Below are 19,767 nucleotides of genomic sequence, written 5' to 3'. Positions count from 1 at the left end.
AACATTTAGTTTATACTGCTTCTCCTTATCCTTCATAGTTTCCTAAATTAAATTGATCCTGCCTTGTCTCTCCTGATTTCAGAAGCCTACAATTTCCTGAAGTCTGTTACTATCTGTTTCACTGCATACTATTTTTACAAATTTTCTGCCAGCTGCTGACTTTGAAATTGGAGAACAGAGCAGGTTGGTTAGTGACTGGATAACAATTTAATCTGAGAGATAACAAGAACTGCGGATGCTGGAGTCAGAGATAACACAGTGTGGAGCTGGAAGAACACAACAGGACAGGGAGCATCAGAGGAGCAGGAAAGTTGATGTTTCAGGTCGAGACCCTTTTCTGAAGAAGGGTCCTGACCGGAAACGTCAACGTTCCTGCTCCTCTGATGCTGCCTGTCCTGCTGTGTTCTTCCAGCTCCACACTGTGTTATAATAACTTAAGCTGCTGCTGCTATTTTGAAGGAGGAGACAGCCAAATCTGCAAAAGTGCCAGAAATGTAAACATGCTGTGATTTTTATATTACTGAGAAGGAGTTTGAAGGGGAATCAATGTATAAATCACTTGCAGGCAACACTGTCTAGGGTCACCCGTGTGAAAACTTTCCAAATTAGTACTTTACTTTCAAAAAGAACGTTGTGGAAATATCACTTCATATGTGCAGTCCTATTGTGTTGAGGAATACTTAACAGAAAACTGCTATCGGTGACCAGACATCATTCAAACTTCCCAAGATTTATATCAACCTATTAGGAGAGTTAAACCCAGTGTGCCCCTGCCATCTATTGTCCATATTATGAGTAGTCCAATTTTAACTCTAGTTATTGTAAATACCTTGTGGCTGAATATCTGCAGTGATCTCTCAATTGCCTGATATTGCGGGACCTCCCATTACTGTGCAGTGGACACTTAGGAGACACTCAATGGGAGTGACTGTACCAATTTTTACCTGAATAGCCTGAAGTTTGGAGATTGGTGAGCCAAAGGCCATCCTTTTCTCAGCATAGTCCACAGCACAGTCCAGGGCTGCCTGAGCAATTCCGAGGGCCTGCGAGGCAATACCAATCCGACCTGAATCCAGTGTTTGCTGAAAGACAAGTTACAAAAACCTTAACTAGCAAGTAATGTTGTCTAACTGAGTAACTTTTATGCACCATAGACAAAGTCATCAATCAAGGTGCTGGCCTATTGGAAAATGTTACTTCGCAATAACTAAAGGCAAACAAGTTTTGTACACTTTCACCTGCTTTCGAGTTGTGCTCATGGCCTCTCCACAAGTAATGACATGCCACTTACCCAGAAACGAAGCAGTTGCATCTGCAGATGAATCAAGGTTATTCAGTAAGGTGACTTGTCATAGAGTCATACAATAAGGAAACAGACCCTTCAGTCCAATTCATCCATGCCAACCATGTTTTACAAACTAAACTAGTCCCACTTGCCTGCACTTGGCCCATATCCCTCTAAACCTTTCCTATTTATGTACCTGTCCAAATGTATTTTAAATGTTGTAACTGTACCTGCAAGCACCACTTCCTCTGGCAGTTTATTCCACATATGACCCACTCTCTGAGTAAAAAAGTTGCTCCTCGGGTCCCTTTCAAATCCTCTTCTTCTCACCTTAAAAGTATGCCTCTAGTTTTGAACTCCCCTACCCTAGAGAAAAGATCTTTGCTATTCACCTTATCTATGCCCTCAAGATTTTATAAACCTCTATAAGGTCACCCCCTCAACTTCCTATGCTCTAGTGAATAAATTCCCAGCATATCCCTATAACTCAAACCCTCCAGTCCTGGCAACATCCTTGTAAATATTTTCTGAACCCTCTCCAATTTAATAATGTCTTTCCTATAGCAGGGTGACCAGAACTGTACACAGTGCTCCAAAAATGGCCTCAACAAAGTCCTGTACAACCACAACAATGATGTTCCAACTCCTATACTCAATAGTCTGAGCAATGAAGGTAAGTGTGCTAAACGTGTTCTTAACTACCCTATCTACCTGCAACGTAACTTTCAAGGAACAATGTACCTGAACCCCTAGATCTCTCTGTTCGACAGCACTACCTAGAACCCTACCATTAACTGTATAAGTCTTGCCCTTGCTCGTCTTACCAAAATGCAACACCTCACACTTATCCAAAGTAAACTCCATCTGCCACTCCCTGGCTCATTGGCCCAGTTGATCAAGATTCCTTTGTAATCTTAGATAACCTTCATTGTCCACTGAACCATCAATTTTGGTGTCATCCGCAAACTAACCACACCTCCTAAATTCTCATCCAAAGCATTTATATAAATGACAAACAACAGTGGACCCAGCACCAATCCCTGCAGAACATCGCTAGTCACAGGTTTCAAGCCCTAAAAACAACCCTCCACCAAAACCCAGTCTCCTACCATCAAGCCGATTTTGTAGCCAATTGGCAAGCTCTCTCTGAATCCCATGTGATCTAACTTTACTAACCAATCTACCATTTGGAACACTGTCTATATGGACATCAATAAAAACTTTGACAAAATCTCTGCCCTCATCTACCTTTTTGGTCACATCCTCAAAAAACTCAATCAAACTTTTGAGATACGATTTCCCACACACAAAGCCACACTGACTAGCCCTAATCAGTCCTTGCCTTTCCAAATGCATGTAAATGCTATCTCTCAGAATCCCCTCCAACAACTTACCCACCACTGTTATCAGACTCACCGATCTATAATTCCCATGCTTCTCCTTATTGCCTTTCTTAAATAAAGACGCAACATTAGCCACCCTCCAGTACTTCACCCGGGACTGTAGGTGATACACATATTGCTGCTAAGGGCCATGCAAATTTTTTCCCTAACATCCCACAATGTCCTGCAGACACTTGATCAGGTCCCAGAGATTTAGCCACTTTTATAAGACCTCCAACACCTCCCCTTCTGTAGTGTGGACTGTTTTCAAGATATCAATGCATATTTCCCTGAGATGCTTAGTCTCCACGTTTTTCTCCACAGTAAATACTGACATGAAATATTCATTTAATATCTCTCCCATCTCCTGAGGTTCAACACAAAAACGACCTCATTGATCTTTAAGGGGCCCTATTATCATAGAGTCATAGAGTAATACAGCATGGAAACAGGTTCCTCACCCCAAACTGGTCCATGCTGACCATGGTGCCCACTCAGCTAGTTCCAATTGCCTGCATTTGGTCTACATCCTTCTAAACCCTTCTCATCCATGTACCTATCAAAATGATTTTTAAATGTTGCTATTGTACCTGCCTCAACCACTTTCTCCGGCACCCCATTCGATATATGCACCACTCTCTAGGAGAAGAAGTTGCCCCTTAAATGTATCCCCTCTTACCTTAAACCTATGCCCTCTAGTTTTCAATTTCCCATCCCTGGCAAAAAGACTATATACATTCATCCTATCTATGCCCCTCATGATTTTGTACACCTCAATGAGGTCACCCCTCATTCTCCTACGTTCCAAGGACTAAAGCCCTATCCTGGCCAGCCTCTTCCTATAATTCAGGCCTACTAGTCCTGGCAACATCCTCATAAATCTTCTTTGCACATTTTCCAGTTTAACTATGTCTTTCCTTTAACAGGGTGACCAAAACTGTACAGAAATCTCCAAGTGTCACCTCACCAATGACTTATACAACTGTAACATAACATCCCAACTCCTATACTCAATGCCTCGAGCGATGAAAGCCACCATGCTGAATGCCTTCTTCACCACCCTACCTACCTGTGATGCCGCTTTCAACGAACTATGTACTTGTACTTCTAGATCCCTCTGGTCTGCAACACTCCTCAGGACCTTAACATTTACTGTATAAGTCCTATCTTGGTTTGAGTTTCCAAAATGCAACACCTCACACTTACCTGTATTGAATTGCATTTCCTTTGTTCATTAACAGGATGAGGGCATCGCTAGACAACCACATTGCCGTGGGTCTGGAGTCACATGTAGGTCAGACCAGGTAAGGACGGCAATTTCCTTCCCCAAAGGATATTACTGAACCAGAGATAGTAGGAACTGCCGATGCTGGAGAATCTGAGATAACAAGGTGTAGAGCTGGATGAACACAGCAGGCCAAGCAGCATCAGAGGAGCAGGAAAGCTGACGTTTCGGGTCGAGACCCTTCTTCAGAAATGGGGGAGGGGAAGGGGATTCTGAAATAAATAGGGAGAGAGGGGGAGGCGGCTAGAAGATGGATAAAGGAGAAGATAGGTGGAGAGGAGACAGACAGGTCAAAGAGGCGGGGATAGAGCCAGTAAACGTGAATGTAGGTGGGAAGTTAGGGAGGGGATAGGTCGGTCCAGGGAGGACGGACAGGTCAAGGAGGCAGGATGAGGTTAGTGGGTAGGAGATGGGGGTGGGGCTTGAGTTGGGAGGAATGGTTAGGGAGGCGGGGACGAGCTGGGCTGGTTTTGGGATGCGGTCGGGGGAGGGGAAATTTTGAAGCTTGTGAAGTCCACATTGATACCCTTGGGCTGCAGGGTTCCCAAGCAAAATATGAAATGCTGTTCCTGCAGCTTTCGGGTGACATCATTGTGGCACTGCAGGAGGCCCAGGATGGACATGTCGTCCAAGGAGTGGGAGGGGGAGTTGAAATGGTTCGCGACTGGGAGATGTAGTTGTTTGTTGCGAACTGAGCGTAGGTGTTCTGCAAAGCAGTCCCCAAGCCTCTGCTTGGTATCCCCGATGTAGAGGAGGCCACAACGGGAACAGCGGATATAGTATACCACGTTAGCAGATGTGCAGGTGAACATCTGTTTAATGTGGAAGGTCTTCTTAGGGCCTGGGATGGGGGTGACAGGGGAGGTGTAGGGGCAGGTGTAGCACTTGCTCCGGTTGCAGGGAAAAGTGCCAGGGGTGGTAGGACTGGAGGGAAGTGTGGAGTGGACAAGGGAGTCACGGAGAGAGTGGTCCCTCCGGAAAGCAGATAAGGGTGGGGAGGGAAAAGTGTCTTTGGTAGTGGGGTCGGACTGCAGATGGCAGAAGTGTCGGAGGATGATGCGTTGGATTCGGAGGTTGGTGGGGTGGTATGTGAGGATGAGGGGGATTCTGTTTTTGTTGTTATTGTGGGGAGGGGGTGTGAGGGATGAGTTGCGGGAAATGCGATAGACACGGTCGAGGGCATTTTCGACCACTGAGGGGGGATGTTGTGGTCTTTGAAAAACGAGGACATCTGGGATGTCCAGGAGTGGAACGCCTCATCTCAGGAGCAGATGCGGCGGAGGCGAAGGAATTGGGAATAGGTGATGGCCTTTTTGCAGGAAGGTGGGTGAGAGGAGGTGTATTCTAGGTAGCTGTGTGAGTCGGTAGGCTTGAAATGGATATCGGTTTCCAGGTGGATGCCAGAGATGGAGACAGAGAGGTCCAGGAAGGAGAGAGGTATCAGAGATGGTCCAGGTAGTTGTGAACCAGATGGGTTTTTCCAACAATCGACAATGGTTTCATGGTCATCATTAGATTCTTAATTCCAGATATTTTTATTGACTTTGAATTTTGCCATCTGCCATGGTGGGATCTGAACTCGTCTCTCCTTAGTTGATCTTTGGCTCTTAATGGACTTGTAGAAGCTCTCTGGATTATCCTTAACTTTATCTGCCTATCTCATATCCCCGTTTGGCCCTCCTGATTTCCCTCTTAAGAATGCCCCTATGCCCCTTATCCTCTTTAAGAGATTCACTTGATCCCAGTTGTCTACAGCTAACATATGTCTCCTCCTTATTCTTGATCAGAGCCTTAATATCTTTATTCATCCCCATAATTCCCTATACCTACCAGCCTTACCATTCACTCCAACAGGAACATAATGCCTCTGAACTCTTATTATCACACTTCTGAAAGCCTTCCACTTGCCTTCATCTGCAAACAGTCTGCTGTAATCAACTTTTGAAAGTTCCTGTTCCATACCATTAAAATTGGCCTTACTCCAATCAAGAACTTTAACTTTTACACAAGCCCTATCCTTTTCCATAACTATTTAAAACTAATAAAATTATGATCACTGGTCCCAAGTGCTCAATCACTAACACTTCAGTCACTTATTCTGCCTTATTTCCCAAGATAAGATCAAGTTTTGCTCCTTCTCTACTAGGTACATTTACATATTGATAAAGAAAATTTTCTTGAACAGATTGAACAAACTTCTCCCTATCCTAGCCCTTAACGCTATGGCATTCTCAGTCTATGTTTGGAAAGTTAAAATCCCCTACCATTACAACCCTATTATTCTTTCAAATATCAGATCTCTCTACATATTTGCTCCTCAGTTTCCCCCTGACTATCGGGAGGCCTATAATGCAATCCATCAAGGTGATCATCCCCTTCTTATTACCAAGTTCTACCTATATGGCTTCATTGGATGAACCCTCAGGAATATCCTAAGTACAGTAGAAATGTTTGCCCAAATCAAAAACTCCACACCCTTCCTCTCTTTCTATCCTTCTTATAGCATCTAAACCCCAGACCATTGAGCTGCCATGCCTTAGCCTTGTTCCCACTGATGTCACAGTGCCATGTTCCCACTTATGCCCGGAGTTCATCCCCCTTACCTGTCAGACCCATGGCATTGAAATAAATGCAGTTTAATTCTTCATAGTTACCTCATTCTCTGATTTGCTCTTGCCTGCCTTGTCTAATTAACTTGCTCTCTCTAACTTCTGAACCATCCTGATCTGTCTCTCTATTCTCACTACTACTTAGGACTCCCCACCGCACCCAGCCCCACCCAGACCAACCCGCACCTCCCCACTAGTTTAAAGGCTCCTGAAAGCACCAGCAAATCTACCCATCAGGATGTTGGCCAAGTGGCTCAGTAACATGATAAATCATACACACAACCTACAGGCACAGCAAGCTTAAAGAAAATACACACAGACAACACTAAAACTGAATATTTTAGCAAGTCGTTGTGCTCTTTCTTATCAGTGTCACGTCTGGTATGTGACTAAGAGTTATTCTATTCCTAAGGTTCAACAATAACATGCCAACTGGTGTTGGGATTAATAAAATATATTAAAATATAACTAAATACAAAACTGAAAATAATTAAGCAGCTAATTTGTATTCATCAAGGATGGTAGGACAGGTGATGCGTCACAGTGTCAGCATGTAGGAGTTCCTGGATGCCACTTTGGTCAGAGCAAAACATGCCTCTTGTAAACGTTTCAAGTTTGAGCAGCTGTGGCTCAGAGTTTATGAGCTGGACGACAGACACCTGTAATGCATCAGGGAGGGGGAAGGTTATCTGAATTCTTTATACGAGAAGGCAGTCACACCACATACATCCAACTCCCATTAGCACTCCAGGAATTATCTCCCTCACACTAGTTTAAAAAAAAATCACAGCTCCAGAAATACTGATTAGTTAATCATTAAAACCCTTTTTACACATAGATCAAAACCACACAAAATTTCATATTTTTTTCCTGGAATTGGGAAAATACAAAACAACCCCTACTTTCACTTCTCGCAGTGTAATTTGGCTTTGTCCCACCATTTGGCCCAACTAAGTCATTTTTGTTTTGGCAAGTTCATTCTTAGCCAGATTTGTAACCAAATTGGCTTTTGTAACTGATCAAACAGTTCAGTCATGTGATATAAATGTTCTTCCCAAGTTTGGATAAAAACCAAATCATTGCTGTAAACAACACATTCACGCAGTCCCTCAATGCTTGAATTGGTTAATTGTTGGAATGTTACTGGTGCATTTTCATTCTAAATGGCATGACTTTTCATTGATAAAATCCACCCAGCATTACATAAGATGATAATACTTTTGCTCTATCTGTCAACACAGCTTTCCAAAATCCTTTCAGTAAGTCAATTTTATTGACAATTGTGCATACCCATTTTGCTCAAGGCAATCCTCCAATATTGGTGAAGGATTTGAATTCACATTTAAAAACGCATTGACTTTGCGATAATCCGGTTTAGGCACCATCACATTCAGTGACCATCAGCTACAATGATTTGATTCAATAACATCATCGTCCATCATACAAACAAAGAACAACAGTAGGCCACTTGGCCCTTCAAGTCTGCTCTGCTATTCAATAAGATCATGGCTGATCTAATTTTAACTTCAACTCTACATTCCTGCATAATCGCAATAATCTTTCATCCCATAAGTAATCAAGAATCTATCTATCTCTGTCTTCAAAATATTTAAAGATCCTGCATCCACTGCCTTTTGAGGAAGGGAATTCCAAAGACTCTCAATCTTTGTTGTAAATGAGTACCCCCTTATTTTTAAACAATGACCCCTACTTCTAGATTCTCCCACAACAGAAAACACGTTTTCAACCTCCACCTGGTCAAGTCCTGGTCAGTATCTTGTACGTTTCAATTCAGTTACCTCTGAATCTCCTAAACTCAGAGAATACAGGCCTAACCAGTCTACCGTCTCTTCATAGGGCAATCACTCATTCCAGGTATTAGTGTAGTAAACTCCTCTGAAATGCTTCCAACAAATTAATATCTTGCCCTAAGTACAGTGACCAGTACTGTACTCCAGATGTGGTCTGATCAATGCCCTGCAAACTGAAGCATTATCTTCCTACTCTTGGATCAATTCCTCTTGCAATAAACCATAACATTCTATTGTCTTTCTTAATTATTTGCTGTACCTGCATTTAATTTTCTGTGATTCATGCATGAGGACACCTCTGCCTCTCAGAGCTCTGCAACATCCCACCATTTAGATAATTTTTTTTATTCTTTCTGCCAGAATGGACAATTTCACACTTTTCCACATCATACTCTATTTGTCAGATCTTTGCCCATTCACTTAACCTATCTATATCCCTTTGTAGGCTTATGTCCTTTTCATAACTCATTTTTCTACCTACCCTTGTGTCATCAGCAAATTTTGCTACTATACCTTTACTCCCTTCATTGTGAATTTAACCTCTTTCCTCATTTGACCAAATCCCTCTGGGTTGAGTCTGTAAGAATGTTGTTTTACAGGTAATGCCATTCCCACATTAATACCGTGAACAGCCAAAACAGTTTTTACTGGCCTATTGCTGTTAACTGATTTATGACTCTGTAATAGAAGTTGTTATTCACCTCATTGCTTTCCAGAGGATAAACTGTGATGCTATCTAACTTTTCATGCACTTTTATATCATCAAATCTGAAGATTGGAGAGTCAACTTATAAATGTTCAATTTCTGACTCATTCTCCAAATGTTCGGATATTTCTATTTCACTCCATACTTCTTCCAGTACTGTAAGTACACTTTTCTCCTGACTATCGTACCTGTCATAATATCTCAAACATATTAACGTGACTCACTCATTGATTCTTTCTCCTGTCAGGAGCACTCACTACATAATTCAGATCATTCAGTTTCCTTATAAGTGAATAAAATGTAATTAAATTGATAAGGTCCAGTGAACTTTCTGCTTAATGGTTTTCTAGAGACATACAACAACACTAATAATGTCTCCAGCAACAAAATTTCAAACTCTAGCCCTTCTATTTGGTCTAAATTTCACTGTTTTGTTCAACAACCGTCAAATGTTTTTTGGCTGACTCATACACTTTGATCAGTTTCTCTCCAAAATTTGAAGCATAGGCTCGAGGCATAGTCTTAGAGGTTTGGTTTATCAATGTTTTTTAATCAATTTAAGTGGTCCTTTCACCTGATATTAGTCCATATATTAGTTCAGAAGGACTAGATTCTGTGGACTCATTAAGTGCATCCATAATGGCATATAGTAACAGGAATTCCTTTATCACAATTATTAGAACATTCTTGACAATAATCTCTAATCATGGTTTGATGCCATCTTTCCAATATAACTTGAGATTGAGGGTGATAAGCAGGAGAAGTAACTTGTTTTATTCTTAAAATAGTCATCATTTCTTTGAATATTTGTGACATAAAACTTCGACCTTGAACAGATGATACAAAATGTCCTCGCTGAGGATTCTCTTTCTGAAAACATGGCAGAAGATCCTGAATACCTTTAATGCAGAGGTGCTTAGATCCTTGTTAAGTAAGGGGGTGAAAGGTTATCCAGGGAAGGCAGGACTGTGAATTTTCTTCAGACAATGCAGGCAGGCAGCAGTATTGAAGAGTGAGCACCAAAGTGAGCGCTAGCAGGTTGTTTCAGCTGTAACATCTAATCTACCAAATAATCCAGTGGGATCACTTTAGAAACTAGCACCTTGAATCCACAAAATACATTTAGTGATTCAAAGAGAATTTGGAACTTGAAAGCAAGAATTTTTTAAAAATTCTTGAATATGTTCATCAGATCAAGCCATATAAATTTTTTTTATTCATTTATGGACATCACTAGCTAGGCCAACATTCATGACCCATCCCTAATTGCCCTTGAGATGAGGCAGCAATGGTGAACTGTCATCTTCAGCTAATTTCCTAAATGGCTACAGTCTGTGTGGCCTAGGTACACACATACACTGTTTGGGAGAGAGTTTCCTAATTATAACCAAGTGACCATTAAATTGTAGTGATATATTTCCAAATCAGGATATTTAATTTGGGGGTGTAGTAGTCCCATGTCTGCTATCATTGGTCTTGCAGATGATGTGAGCGTGGGTTTGGAACGTGCTGTTGAAGTGGCCTTGAAGAACAGCTACAGTGCATCTTTCAGACGATACACATTGTGGACTCTGCGCACTTTAGTGGAAGGAGTGAATATTTAATCTGTTGGATAGGGTGCCAATCAAATGGATTACTTTGCCTTGAACGGCCTTGAGCCTCTGTATGTTGCTGGAGCGACACTCATCTAGGCAAGTGGAGGATATTCTATCACAGTCCTGACTTATACCTTCTCTATGGCGTAAAGACTTTGGAAGTCCGGAAATGGTTATTTACACAAATTGAAACTTCTCTTGTAGCCACAGTATTTATGTGTCTGAACTAGTTAAACTTCTGATCAATGGTGACTGCCAGAAGATTGATGGTGGGGAATTCAATGACGGCAATGCTATTGCAAGCCAAAGGGAGTTGGTTAGGCTCTGTCTTGCTCAAGATTGTCATTACCTGGCAATTCTGTGGCACAAACATTATTTGATGCTCATTAGTTCAAGACTGAAGGTTGTCCAGGAGCTGTGGCATGCAGGCATCAATCGTGTCAGCATGTACAAAGTTGCAAATGAATCAGGTTATTGCGCAATTATCAGCTATCATCCCCATTTCTGATATTATGATGGCGGTAAGGTCATTCATGAAACAAGTGAAGGTGTGTTAATGTAAAACATTGCCCTAAGAAACTCATACTACAATGTCCTGGAATTGAGATGAGTGGCCTCCAACAACCACAGTAACCTTTCATGACTCCAGCCAGTGGAAACTTTTCCCCTTGATTCCTATTGACTTCAATTTTATTAGGAGTCCACGATGAATCCATCCTGTTTAGTGCAGTGGTAGTGCCACTAAATACGATAGAGGGTGTCCACAATGTGAAGACAAGGCTTCGTCTCCTTAAGAACTGCACAATTGTCACACTGACCTATGCAGTCATAGATAGATATATCTTTGAAAGACAGGTTGGTGAGCACGATGTCAAGTAGGTTTTCCCTTATGCTGGTGCTGTCACTACCTGTTGTACTTAACTGCAGGAGGCCAGCTCAGTCAGTAATGGTGCTACTGAGCCACTCATGGTGATGGACATTTAAGTTCCCCAATCAGAGTACATTCTGTGTCCTTGCTATCCTTTCTGCTTCTTCTTGGTAATGTTCAAAAAGGACTTCTGACTTATCAGTTGGAGGAGGGTAGTAGTTGATAATCTGCAGGGGATTTCTTTGTCCATTAATGATCTGATGCTGTGAGACTTCATAAGGTCTGGAGTTAATTTTTAGGACTCCTAGGGGCTCTCTGTTTCATTGTGCTACTATCTCTTCCATGATGTGTCCTGCCATTGAGACAGAATAATAGCAGGGATAGTGATGGAGGAAGCAGGGATGCTGGAATGTTGGATGAAAGATATAGCTATGTCAGGCTGTTTCTTGACTAGCTTGTGTGATACTTCTCGCGATACTGGCAGAATTACCTAGATATTAGCGAGGAGAAATCCACAGGGCTCAGTGCTCATTTGTCAGTGCATAGGTCAATGCTGGGTGATCATGCTGCTAATATTCTTATTATAGTTTCTCACAGCGGTTTTTATGCATCAATAGGATTTGCCAGGCTGCTTCAAAGGGGACCATGGTAAACCACATTGCTGTGGGTCTGTGCTCACATATAGGCCAAATGGTTTCAGGATGTAAAGGACATTAGCGAACCCAGATAGTTTTTACAACAATCCGGTAGTTTTTTTGGGCATAATTACTGATATCAGCTTTTTGTTTCAGCTTTATTTAATTAACTGAATTTATATTCCACAGCTGTCATCATGGGACATGAACTCATGTCTCTGTACCATTACTTTAGGGACTTATAGACTACCAAAATCATTATACTATTGTACTGTTAAAAATGTTGAAGGCATCTGTTAGGATTCAAAGAATCGAAGGTATAGAAGTTAAAATAACCCAATAAGCAATATTCCAAGCATTCTTCTCTTGTTCTGGATCTGAAATTCACAAACATGTTCCAATTTACAAATCTTCCTCCCTAAACAGTAACTAAATTCAAATGTGGCCTCAGAGTGTATTTACTTATTGGAATTAAATTTTGCAACCATAAATAACTAGGGTCACTCAACCCGAAATATTAACTCTGATTCTCTCCACAGATGCTGTCAGACCTGCTGAGCTTTTCCAGCAATTCCTGTTTTTGTTAACAACTAGGGGAGCTCAGCCTCAGCACAGATTACTCATAGATCAGTTAAATATAATAATGTTTGTGTCATAACAAGGTAGCTGTATCACACTTACTACCAGCAATATAATGTTAGTGTTGTAATAAATTGACTTTGAGCCTCACCTCTAGGTATGTCTTTATCCAGCAATACAATGCAGCTTTTTATAAAAAAAAGAACCAAATAAAAAAGAGAAAACAGGGAATAGAGATAAATTCAATACTGAAGTCATCCATTATATTGGATGGATTTTCAGACATTCCTAGCAAGGACTCTTGGAACTGGTTGGCAAGACACTTAGAAAGCAATCTAAAGTTCAACTCCAACAACATCTGGAGATACACTTTGGACTATACAATGCCCTCTCTAGAACAGTCTGTGCACACTCAGCTTTGCAATTTTTGTACTTCAGACTTTTTATTAAGTACTTTAGTAATAATTATTGAAATAATAAGTTTGGATCAAGGCATTGAGTGGAATACTATATCAAATATTGCACTCGGTTTAGTTTTTAAAGTGCTTTTGCCCTTAAAAGGATGCATCGTGAAAATATTTTATTAAATTGCTGTATAGAGAGCTATCTTAGAAATAAAAATTCAAACTGCTTTAATTATGTGACTACAAACAGTCACCATTTCACTTTCAATTCACAAGGGTTATGGCAATGTTTGGAGCTCAACCACAACTTAGTCCCACTGAAAATTCTCCTACGTCATGAGATTTTTTTCATTTACTCGTGGGATGTGGGCATCGCTGGCTGGCCAGCATTTATTGCCCATCACTGGTTGCCCTTGAGAAGGTGGTGGTGAACAAGATGTAGATGACAGGATCTGAGACTGTACACAGACATAAGAATCTCCAAACATACCAATTAAACAGTGCAGCTTTACACATAACCAGTAATCCTTTAAAAATGCAAACTATTATTTGATCATATTGACTAAATATATAGTCATACTTTTAAATAATGACATCAATACCATATTTATCTTTGCTGCTGCGCTAATTTTCTGACTATAGAAACATATTTAGATTGTTATAAATAGGCAAGAGGAGGAGAAGATTGTACGTCTGACAGGCCAAGTGGATGGGTGAGGGGCAGTTAGATAAAAGGGTAGGGCACTCGGTGGGTGAAGGGGTGCAAATGAGGTATGTTAGAGGGTAGGGTAGGGCAAATATCTGTGTGGGTTGGGTCTCCCAAGGGGGATGTATTGGGTATTCAAGAAGGTGGGCACAGCAGGGACATGGTTGAGTCCATTGTCCAGAGGTAGGGTGCAGTCAGGTATCAAGACAGGAGGGGATCACATGTCCAGGCGTCAGGGTGTTGGTAGAGGAACTGAAGTTGGATGTGGTCTGGTACCAAACAGGTTAGGAGCATGGATGGGGATCCTGTATCTAGAGAAGTAGGGACTATATGTTGAGGAAGGTTCAGGGGTGGCAACAATGTGAGGTGAGACTGCAGATTCAGTCATATAGTTAGCCAAGGATTAGTGGAGGATTTAACTCCTCTGACCTCCTGGTTGATTGTTAAGGTATACAGGTTGGAGCCCTCCACAATTTCCACCTCTAACTCAAGAGTTGGGGACTTTTCCAAGGGGTTCCATACACCAGGTAATTATCCAATGGAAGTTGAAGCTTCCCAGGGAACTAACATGTAGACAGTGCATTGCAACTTTTGAGGGTCCCAATTCATATCTTTCAGTGTAAATCCAGTCTCCAACTATCTGGAGATTAGAAGATCATAGATTCCCTATAGTGTAGAAATAGGCCTTCGGCCCAACAAGTCTACACCCACCCTCACAGCATCCCACCCTGGCCCATTCCCCTACAACCCACCTAACCTACACAACCCTGAACACTATGGGCAATTTAGCATGGCCAATCCACCTAGCCTGCACATCTTTGGATTGTGGGAGGAAACTGGTGCACCCGGAGGAAACCCACACAGATATGGGAAGAATGTGCGAACTCCACACAGACAGTCGCCCAAGGGTGGAATCAAACCCAGGTTCCTGGCGCTGTGAGGCAGAAGTGCTAACCACTGCGCCGTCCCAGATCTGGGCCACTAACAACTTTAACTTCTTTACTTAGCCACAGACAATGTGTCCCTCGCCTAATGACTTTTTAAATGAAATGCTTTTTTGTTGAGAGTTGTGAAATATCTCAATATGACTGCCACTGTACCTCTAACAACCTATTCCATAATGTAGGAAAAGCTCAGCAGGTCTTGCAGCATCTATGAAGAAAAATCAGAGTTAATGTTTCAGGAAGAGTGACCCTCCCTCAGAACTGATGGTAGCTAGGAAAATGACGATTTATACGCAGAAGATAGGGCGGCGGGAGGGGGTAAGGAGTAAACGATAGCTGGGGATAGATCCTAAAGAGAAAGAAGTACAGTTGGACAGACAAAGGAGTTGATAACGATCTGGCTAGGAGGGTGAATAGATGTTAATGGCTAACAATGGGTAAGTGTGTAATGGCAGGCTATGTGTGGGTGGGGTATTGGGCTAGGACATGGGAGAGTTTAGGCCCTAAAATTATTCAACTCGACAATCAGTCCGGAGGGCTGCAGGGTCCCCAAGCGGAAAATGAGGTGTTGTTCTTCCAGCTTGTGCTGAGCTTCACTGAAACACTGCAGCAAACCTGGGACAGAGATGTTGGCCAGAGAACAGGGTGATGTATTAAAGTGGCAGGCAACAGGTAGTTCAGGGCCTTTATTGCGAGCAGAAGCTAGATGTTCTGCAAAGCAGTCACCCAGCCTACACTTTGTTTCCCCAATGTACAGGAGACCATGTTGTTAGCAGCAAATGCAGTAGACTAGATTCTGGGAAGTGCAGGTGAAGTATTGCTTGTTTGGGCCCTTGGATACTGGGGAGAGAAGAAATAAATAGGTGGGTGTTACACCTTTGATGGTTGCAGGGGAAAGTGCCACAGCGGGGGGTTGGTGGTGTAATTGGGAGTGAAGAAAGATTGGAACAGGGTGGCCCAGAGGAAATGGTCCCTGCGAAAGTTGGACAAGGGAGCGGAAGAGAATATGTGTCTGGTGGTGGCATCTCGCTGTAAGTGGCAGAAATGGCTGCTGATGATTTTCTGGATATGAATGCTGGTAGGATGGAAAGTAAGGACAAGGGGAACCCTATCATTGTTGCACAAGGGAAGAGAGGGAGTGAGGGCAGAAGTGCGAGAAATGATCGGATGTGGTTGAGGGCCCTGTTGACAATGGAGGTGGGGAATCCTTGGCTGAGGAAGAAGGTGGACATTTCAGAGGCTCCCTTGTCGAAGTTGGCCTCATCGGAACATATGGAACGGAGATGGAGGAACTGAGAGAATGGAATAGAGTCTTTACAGGAAGTGGGGTGTGAGAATGTATAGTCCAGGCAGCTGTGGGAGTCAGTGGGTTTGTAGTGGATATTAGTGGCCAGTCCATCTCCAGAAACAGAAACAGATGTCAAGGAAGGGAAGGGAGAAATCAGAGATAGACCAGGTGAAACTGAAGGGAGGGTGGAAATTGGAAGCAAAATTGATGAACTTTTCCAATTCCAGACAAGACAGGGAAGCAGCACAGATGTTATCAACGATATATTGGAGAAAGAGTTGTGATGGTGGCCAGACTAGGACTAAGAAATGTTCCATGTACCTCACGAAGAGACAGGCATAACTGGGGCCCATGTGGGTACCCATGGCCACTCCTCTGACAGGAAGAAAATGAGAGGAGTTAAAAGAGAAGTTGTTGAGAGTGAGAACGAGCTCGGCCAAGCGGAGGAGGGTGGTGGTGGGTGGGGACGGTTCAGGCCTTTTCTCCAGAAAGAAGCGGAGAGTCCTGAGGCCATCCTGGTGGGGGGCGGCTGTGTAAAGGGATTACACGTCCATGGTAAAGAGGAGGCGACTGGAGCCTGCAAACTGGAAATTCCAAAACTAGTGTAAAGCGTCAGAGGAATCACAGATGTACAAGGGCAGGGACTGGACCGGGGAGAAAAGAATGAGTTAAGGTAGGAAGAGTTCCGTGGGGCAGGAGCAGGCTGAAACAATGGGTCTGCCCGGGCAGTCCTGTTCATGGATTTTTGGAAGGAGTCAGAAGTGAGCTGTGTGGGGCTGGGGGGGCTATCAATTTGCATGCAGTCTGGGCGGGAGTAAATCACCTGATGAAATGAGATCAGTTACTGTATTTATACAAAGGCCTGATGAGCCATGGTAGGGTCATGGTCCAGGGGAAGAAGGAGGAGGGATCAGCACCACCCTTATCAGCAGGCTCAATGCCGAGTTCAATACTTTAGGGCCTGAATTCTCCAGTGTTCTCGCCCCGTACCCTACATACCAGAGATAGTAAGAACTGCCGATGCTAGAGTCAGAGATAACACGTGTGGAGCTGAAGGAACACAGCAAGCCAGGCAGCATCAGAGAAGTAGGAAAGTTGACGTTTCGGGTCACAGCCCTTCTTCAGAGAAGTCCTGACCCGAAACATCAGCTTTCCTGCTCCTTTGATGCTGCCTGGCCTGCTGTGTTCCTCCAGCTCCACACTGTGTTATCCCCCACACACCAGCCTTGTTATCACATAGCCTGCCATTACATTAACAAACCCATTGTTTGCCATTAACAGTCTCCATTAACAACTATTCACCCTCCTAGCCAGATCGTTATCAACTGCTTTGTCTGTCCAACTGTTCTTCTCTCTTTGGGCTCTATCCCCACCTATCGTCTACTCCTTACTGCCTCCCGCCACCCTATCTTCTGCACATAAATCGTCATTTTCCTAGCTCACATCAGTTGAGGAATGGTCACCAGTCCTGAAACATTAACTCTGATTTTTCTTCACAGATGCTACCAGACCTGGTGAGCTTTTCCAGCAACTTCTGTTTTTGTTACTGACTTAAAGCATCCGCAATTCTTTTGCTTTTTATTCCATAATCTTTGCAAACTCTGTCTTCACACCTTTATAAATGCTTATCTTTAAGTTTAAAGTCTAGGATTATTATGGTTTTCAACAAGATGTATTGCCACCTTAAAAATTTTGCATACCTGAACTCCTAGACTTCTGTATTACTCCATTTTATTTAACGTAACTTTTTAAAAAATAATTCTTCCATGGGATGTGGGTGTCATTGCCAAAGCCAGCATTTGTTGCCCATCTCTAACTGCCCTTGAACTGACTGGCTCACTAGGACATTGCAGAGGGCACTTAAGAGATTTCCGAGAATCTGGAGTTAGGAAGGCAGATTTCCTTCCTCAAAGGACATTAATGAATAATGGATGGTTGTTGTCACGGTCGTCATTACCGAGAATCAATTACAATGTTATTAATTGAATCTCAATGTTCAATTACAATCTTATTAATTAAATTTGTACTCCACCAACTGCTGTGGTGGAACTTGAATCCATGTCCTCAGAACATGGTGCCTCTGGATTACTAGTTCAAAGACAATACCACTGTGCCAGCATCTCTCCTCACTTGTATATTTAGCTTGTACACCCTCTTAGAGTCAGACAGTCAGAGTCATACAGCATGGAAACAGACCTTTTGGTCCAACTCATCCATGCCAATCAGACATGCCAGTCTGACCTAGTCTCATTTGCCAGCATCTGGCCCATATCCCTCTAAACCCTTCCTATTCATACACCCATCCAGATGCCTTTGAAATGTTGTAACTGTACTCACCTCCACCACTTTCCCTGGCAGCTCGTTCCATACATGCACCATCCTCTGCATGAAAAAGTTATTCCTCAGGTCCTTTTTCAATCTTTCCCCTCTCACCTTAAACCTATGCTCTCTAGTTTTGAACTCTCCCACCTGGGAAAAAAGACCTTGTCTATTTACCTTATCCATGCCCCTCATGATTTTATAAACCTCTATAAGGTCACTCCTCAGTCTCCGACGGTCTGGGGAGAAAAGCCCCATCCTATAACTCAAATCTTCCAGTTCCAGCGACATCCTTGTAAACCTTTTCTGAACCCTTTCAAGTTTAATATCTTTTCTGAAGCAGGGAGACAGAATTGTACACAGTATTCTTTCTTCCAAAAGTATCACTTCACACTTACCTGCATTAAGTTTCACCTTATATGTGTCTACCTTTTTCATTATGTCCTCTCAAAGTCCACTCTAGCTCAGCACTATCTAAGACAAAGCAGTCCACTCGACTGACATCCGAGCCACTAAAGTCAACATTCACCTTTCCATCACTGATGCACTGAATTGCAGCATAAATGATCTACAGGATGTAATGCAGTATCTCATCAGGATTACTTCAACAGCACTTCACAACCTTGTGACCACCAACACCATAATATTATATTCAAATATCCAACTCATTTCCCATGAATTGGTTAGTTGCCCCACTCCCTTTCCCACCTCTGTTGTAACTGGAAGTGCCTGCTCCTGTTTTAGTTTCTGCATTTTAATCTCTGATACCACTGAATGCCACTACGTTTTAGAAAGTTTAGGTCCAGTCCCGTGTGTCTCAGTGAAGATTTTGCCATCTGATTAATTGAAAAGCCACACTATTCCTTGCCCTGCTCACAGATGCCACATGGTGCCATGAACCAGACAACACCTGATGACAGCAAATCTCTGTGGGCAGCTGTCATAGTAAGGAAGGGCAAAGTCTGTTCTTTCAGAACTGACGCAAAATTTGGGTCAATGTCAAACAAAATAAATGCCATTAATTTCAGGATATCCTGACCTACTTTATTCACTCTACATGGGAAGTACATTATGGTGAATATCATCAGCCAATGTTTTGTACAACTGCAGTTTGTTGAATCATGCAGTGGACTCAGAAACTGCAAAATAAAATACGTAACACCAGATTTTTACACTTATTTTAGAAATTCTCAGGAGCATACAAACATGTAGGTTTCACTTCATACAGTATGATAAAAAAAGAACTGAACTCTGAATTGGTGGTGACAGGGTGCAAAGGGAAATCCAAACTTCAGTACTAAAGGTTATTGGAGTTTAATTGTAAAAAAAAAGTATAGAATGAGGGCAGATG

General features: G+C 42.5%; 1 protein-coding gene across 1 annotated transcript in view; it reads right to left on the bottom strand.

Moving 5' to 3' along the window:
- Window positions 1-19,767, bottom strand: part of acads (acyl-CoA dehydrogenase short chain) — a 140,861-nt gene that overhangs the window by 26,481 nt on the left and 94,613 nt on the right. The window contains exon 7 of the mRNA XM_048611704.1: window positions 945-1,082. Within this exon, the coding sequence (XP_048467661.1) occupies window positions 945-1,082 (138 nt within the window). The remainder of the gene's footprint in view (window positions 1-944; window positions 1,083-19,767) is intronic.

Source organism: Rhincodon typus, chromosome 24 (assembly GCF_021869965.1).
Source record: "Rhincodon typus isolate 14 chromosome 24, sRhiTyp1.1, whole genome shotgun sequence".
Lineage (NCBI taxonomy): Eukaryota > Metazoa > Chordata > Chondrichthyes > Orectolobiformes > Rhincodontidae > Rhincodon > Rhincodon typus.
This window is presented reverse-complemented; position numbering and strand designations above follow the sequence as displayed.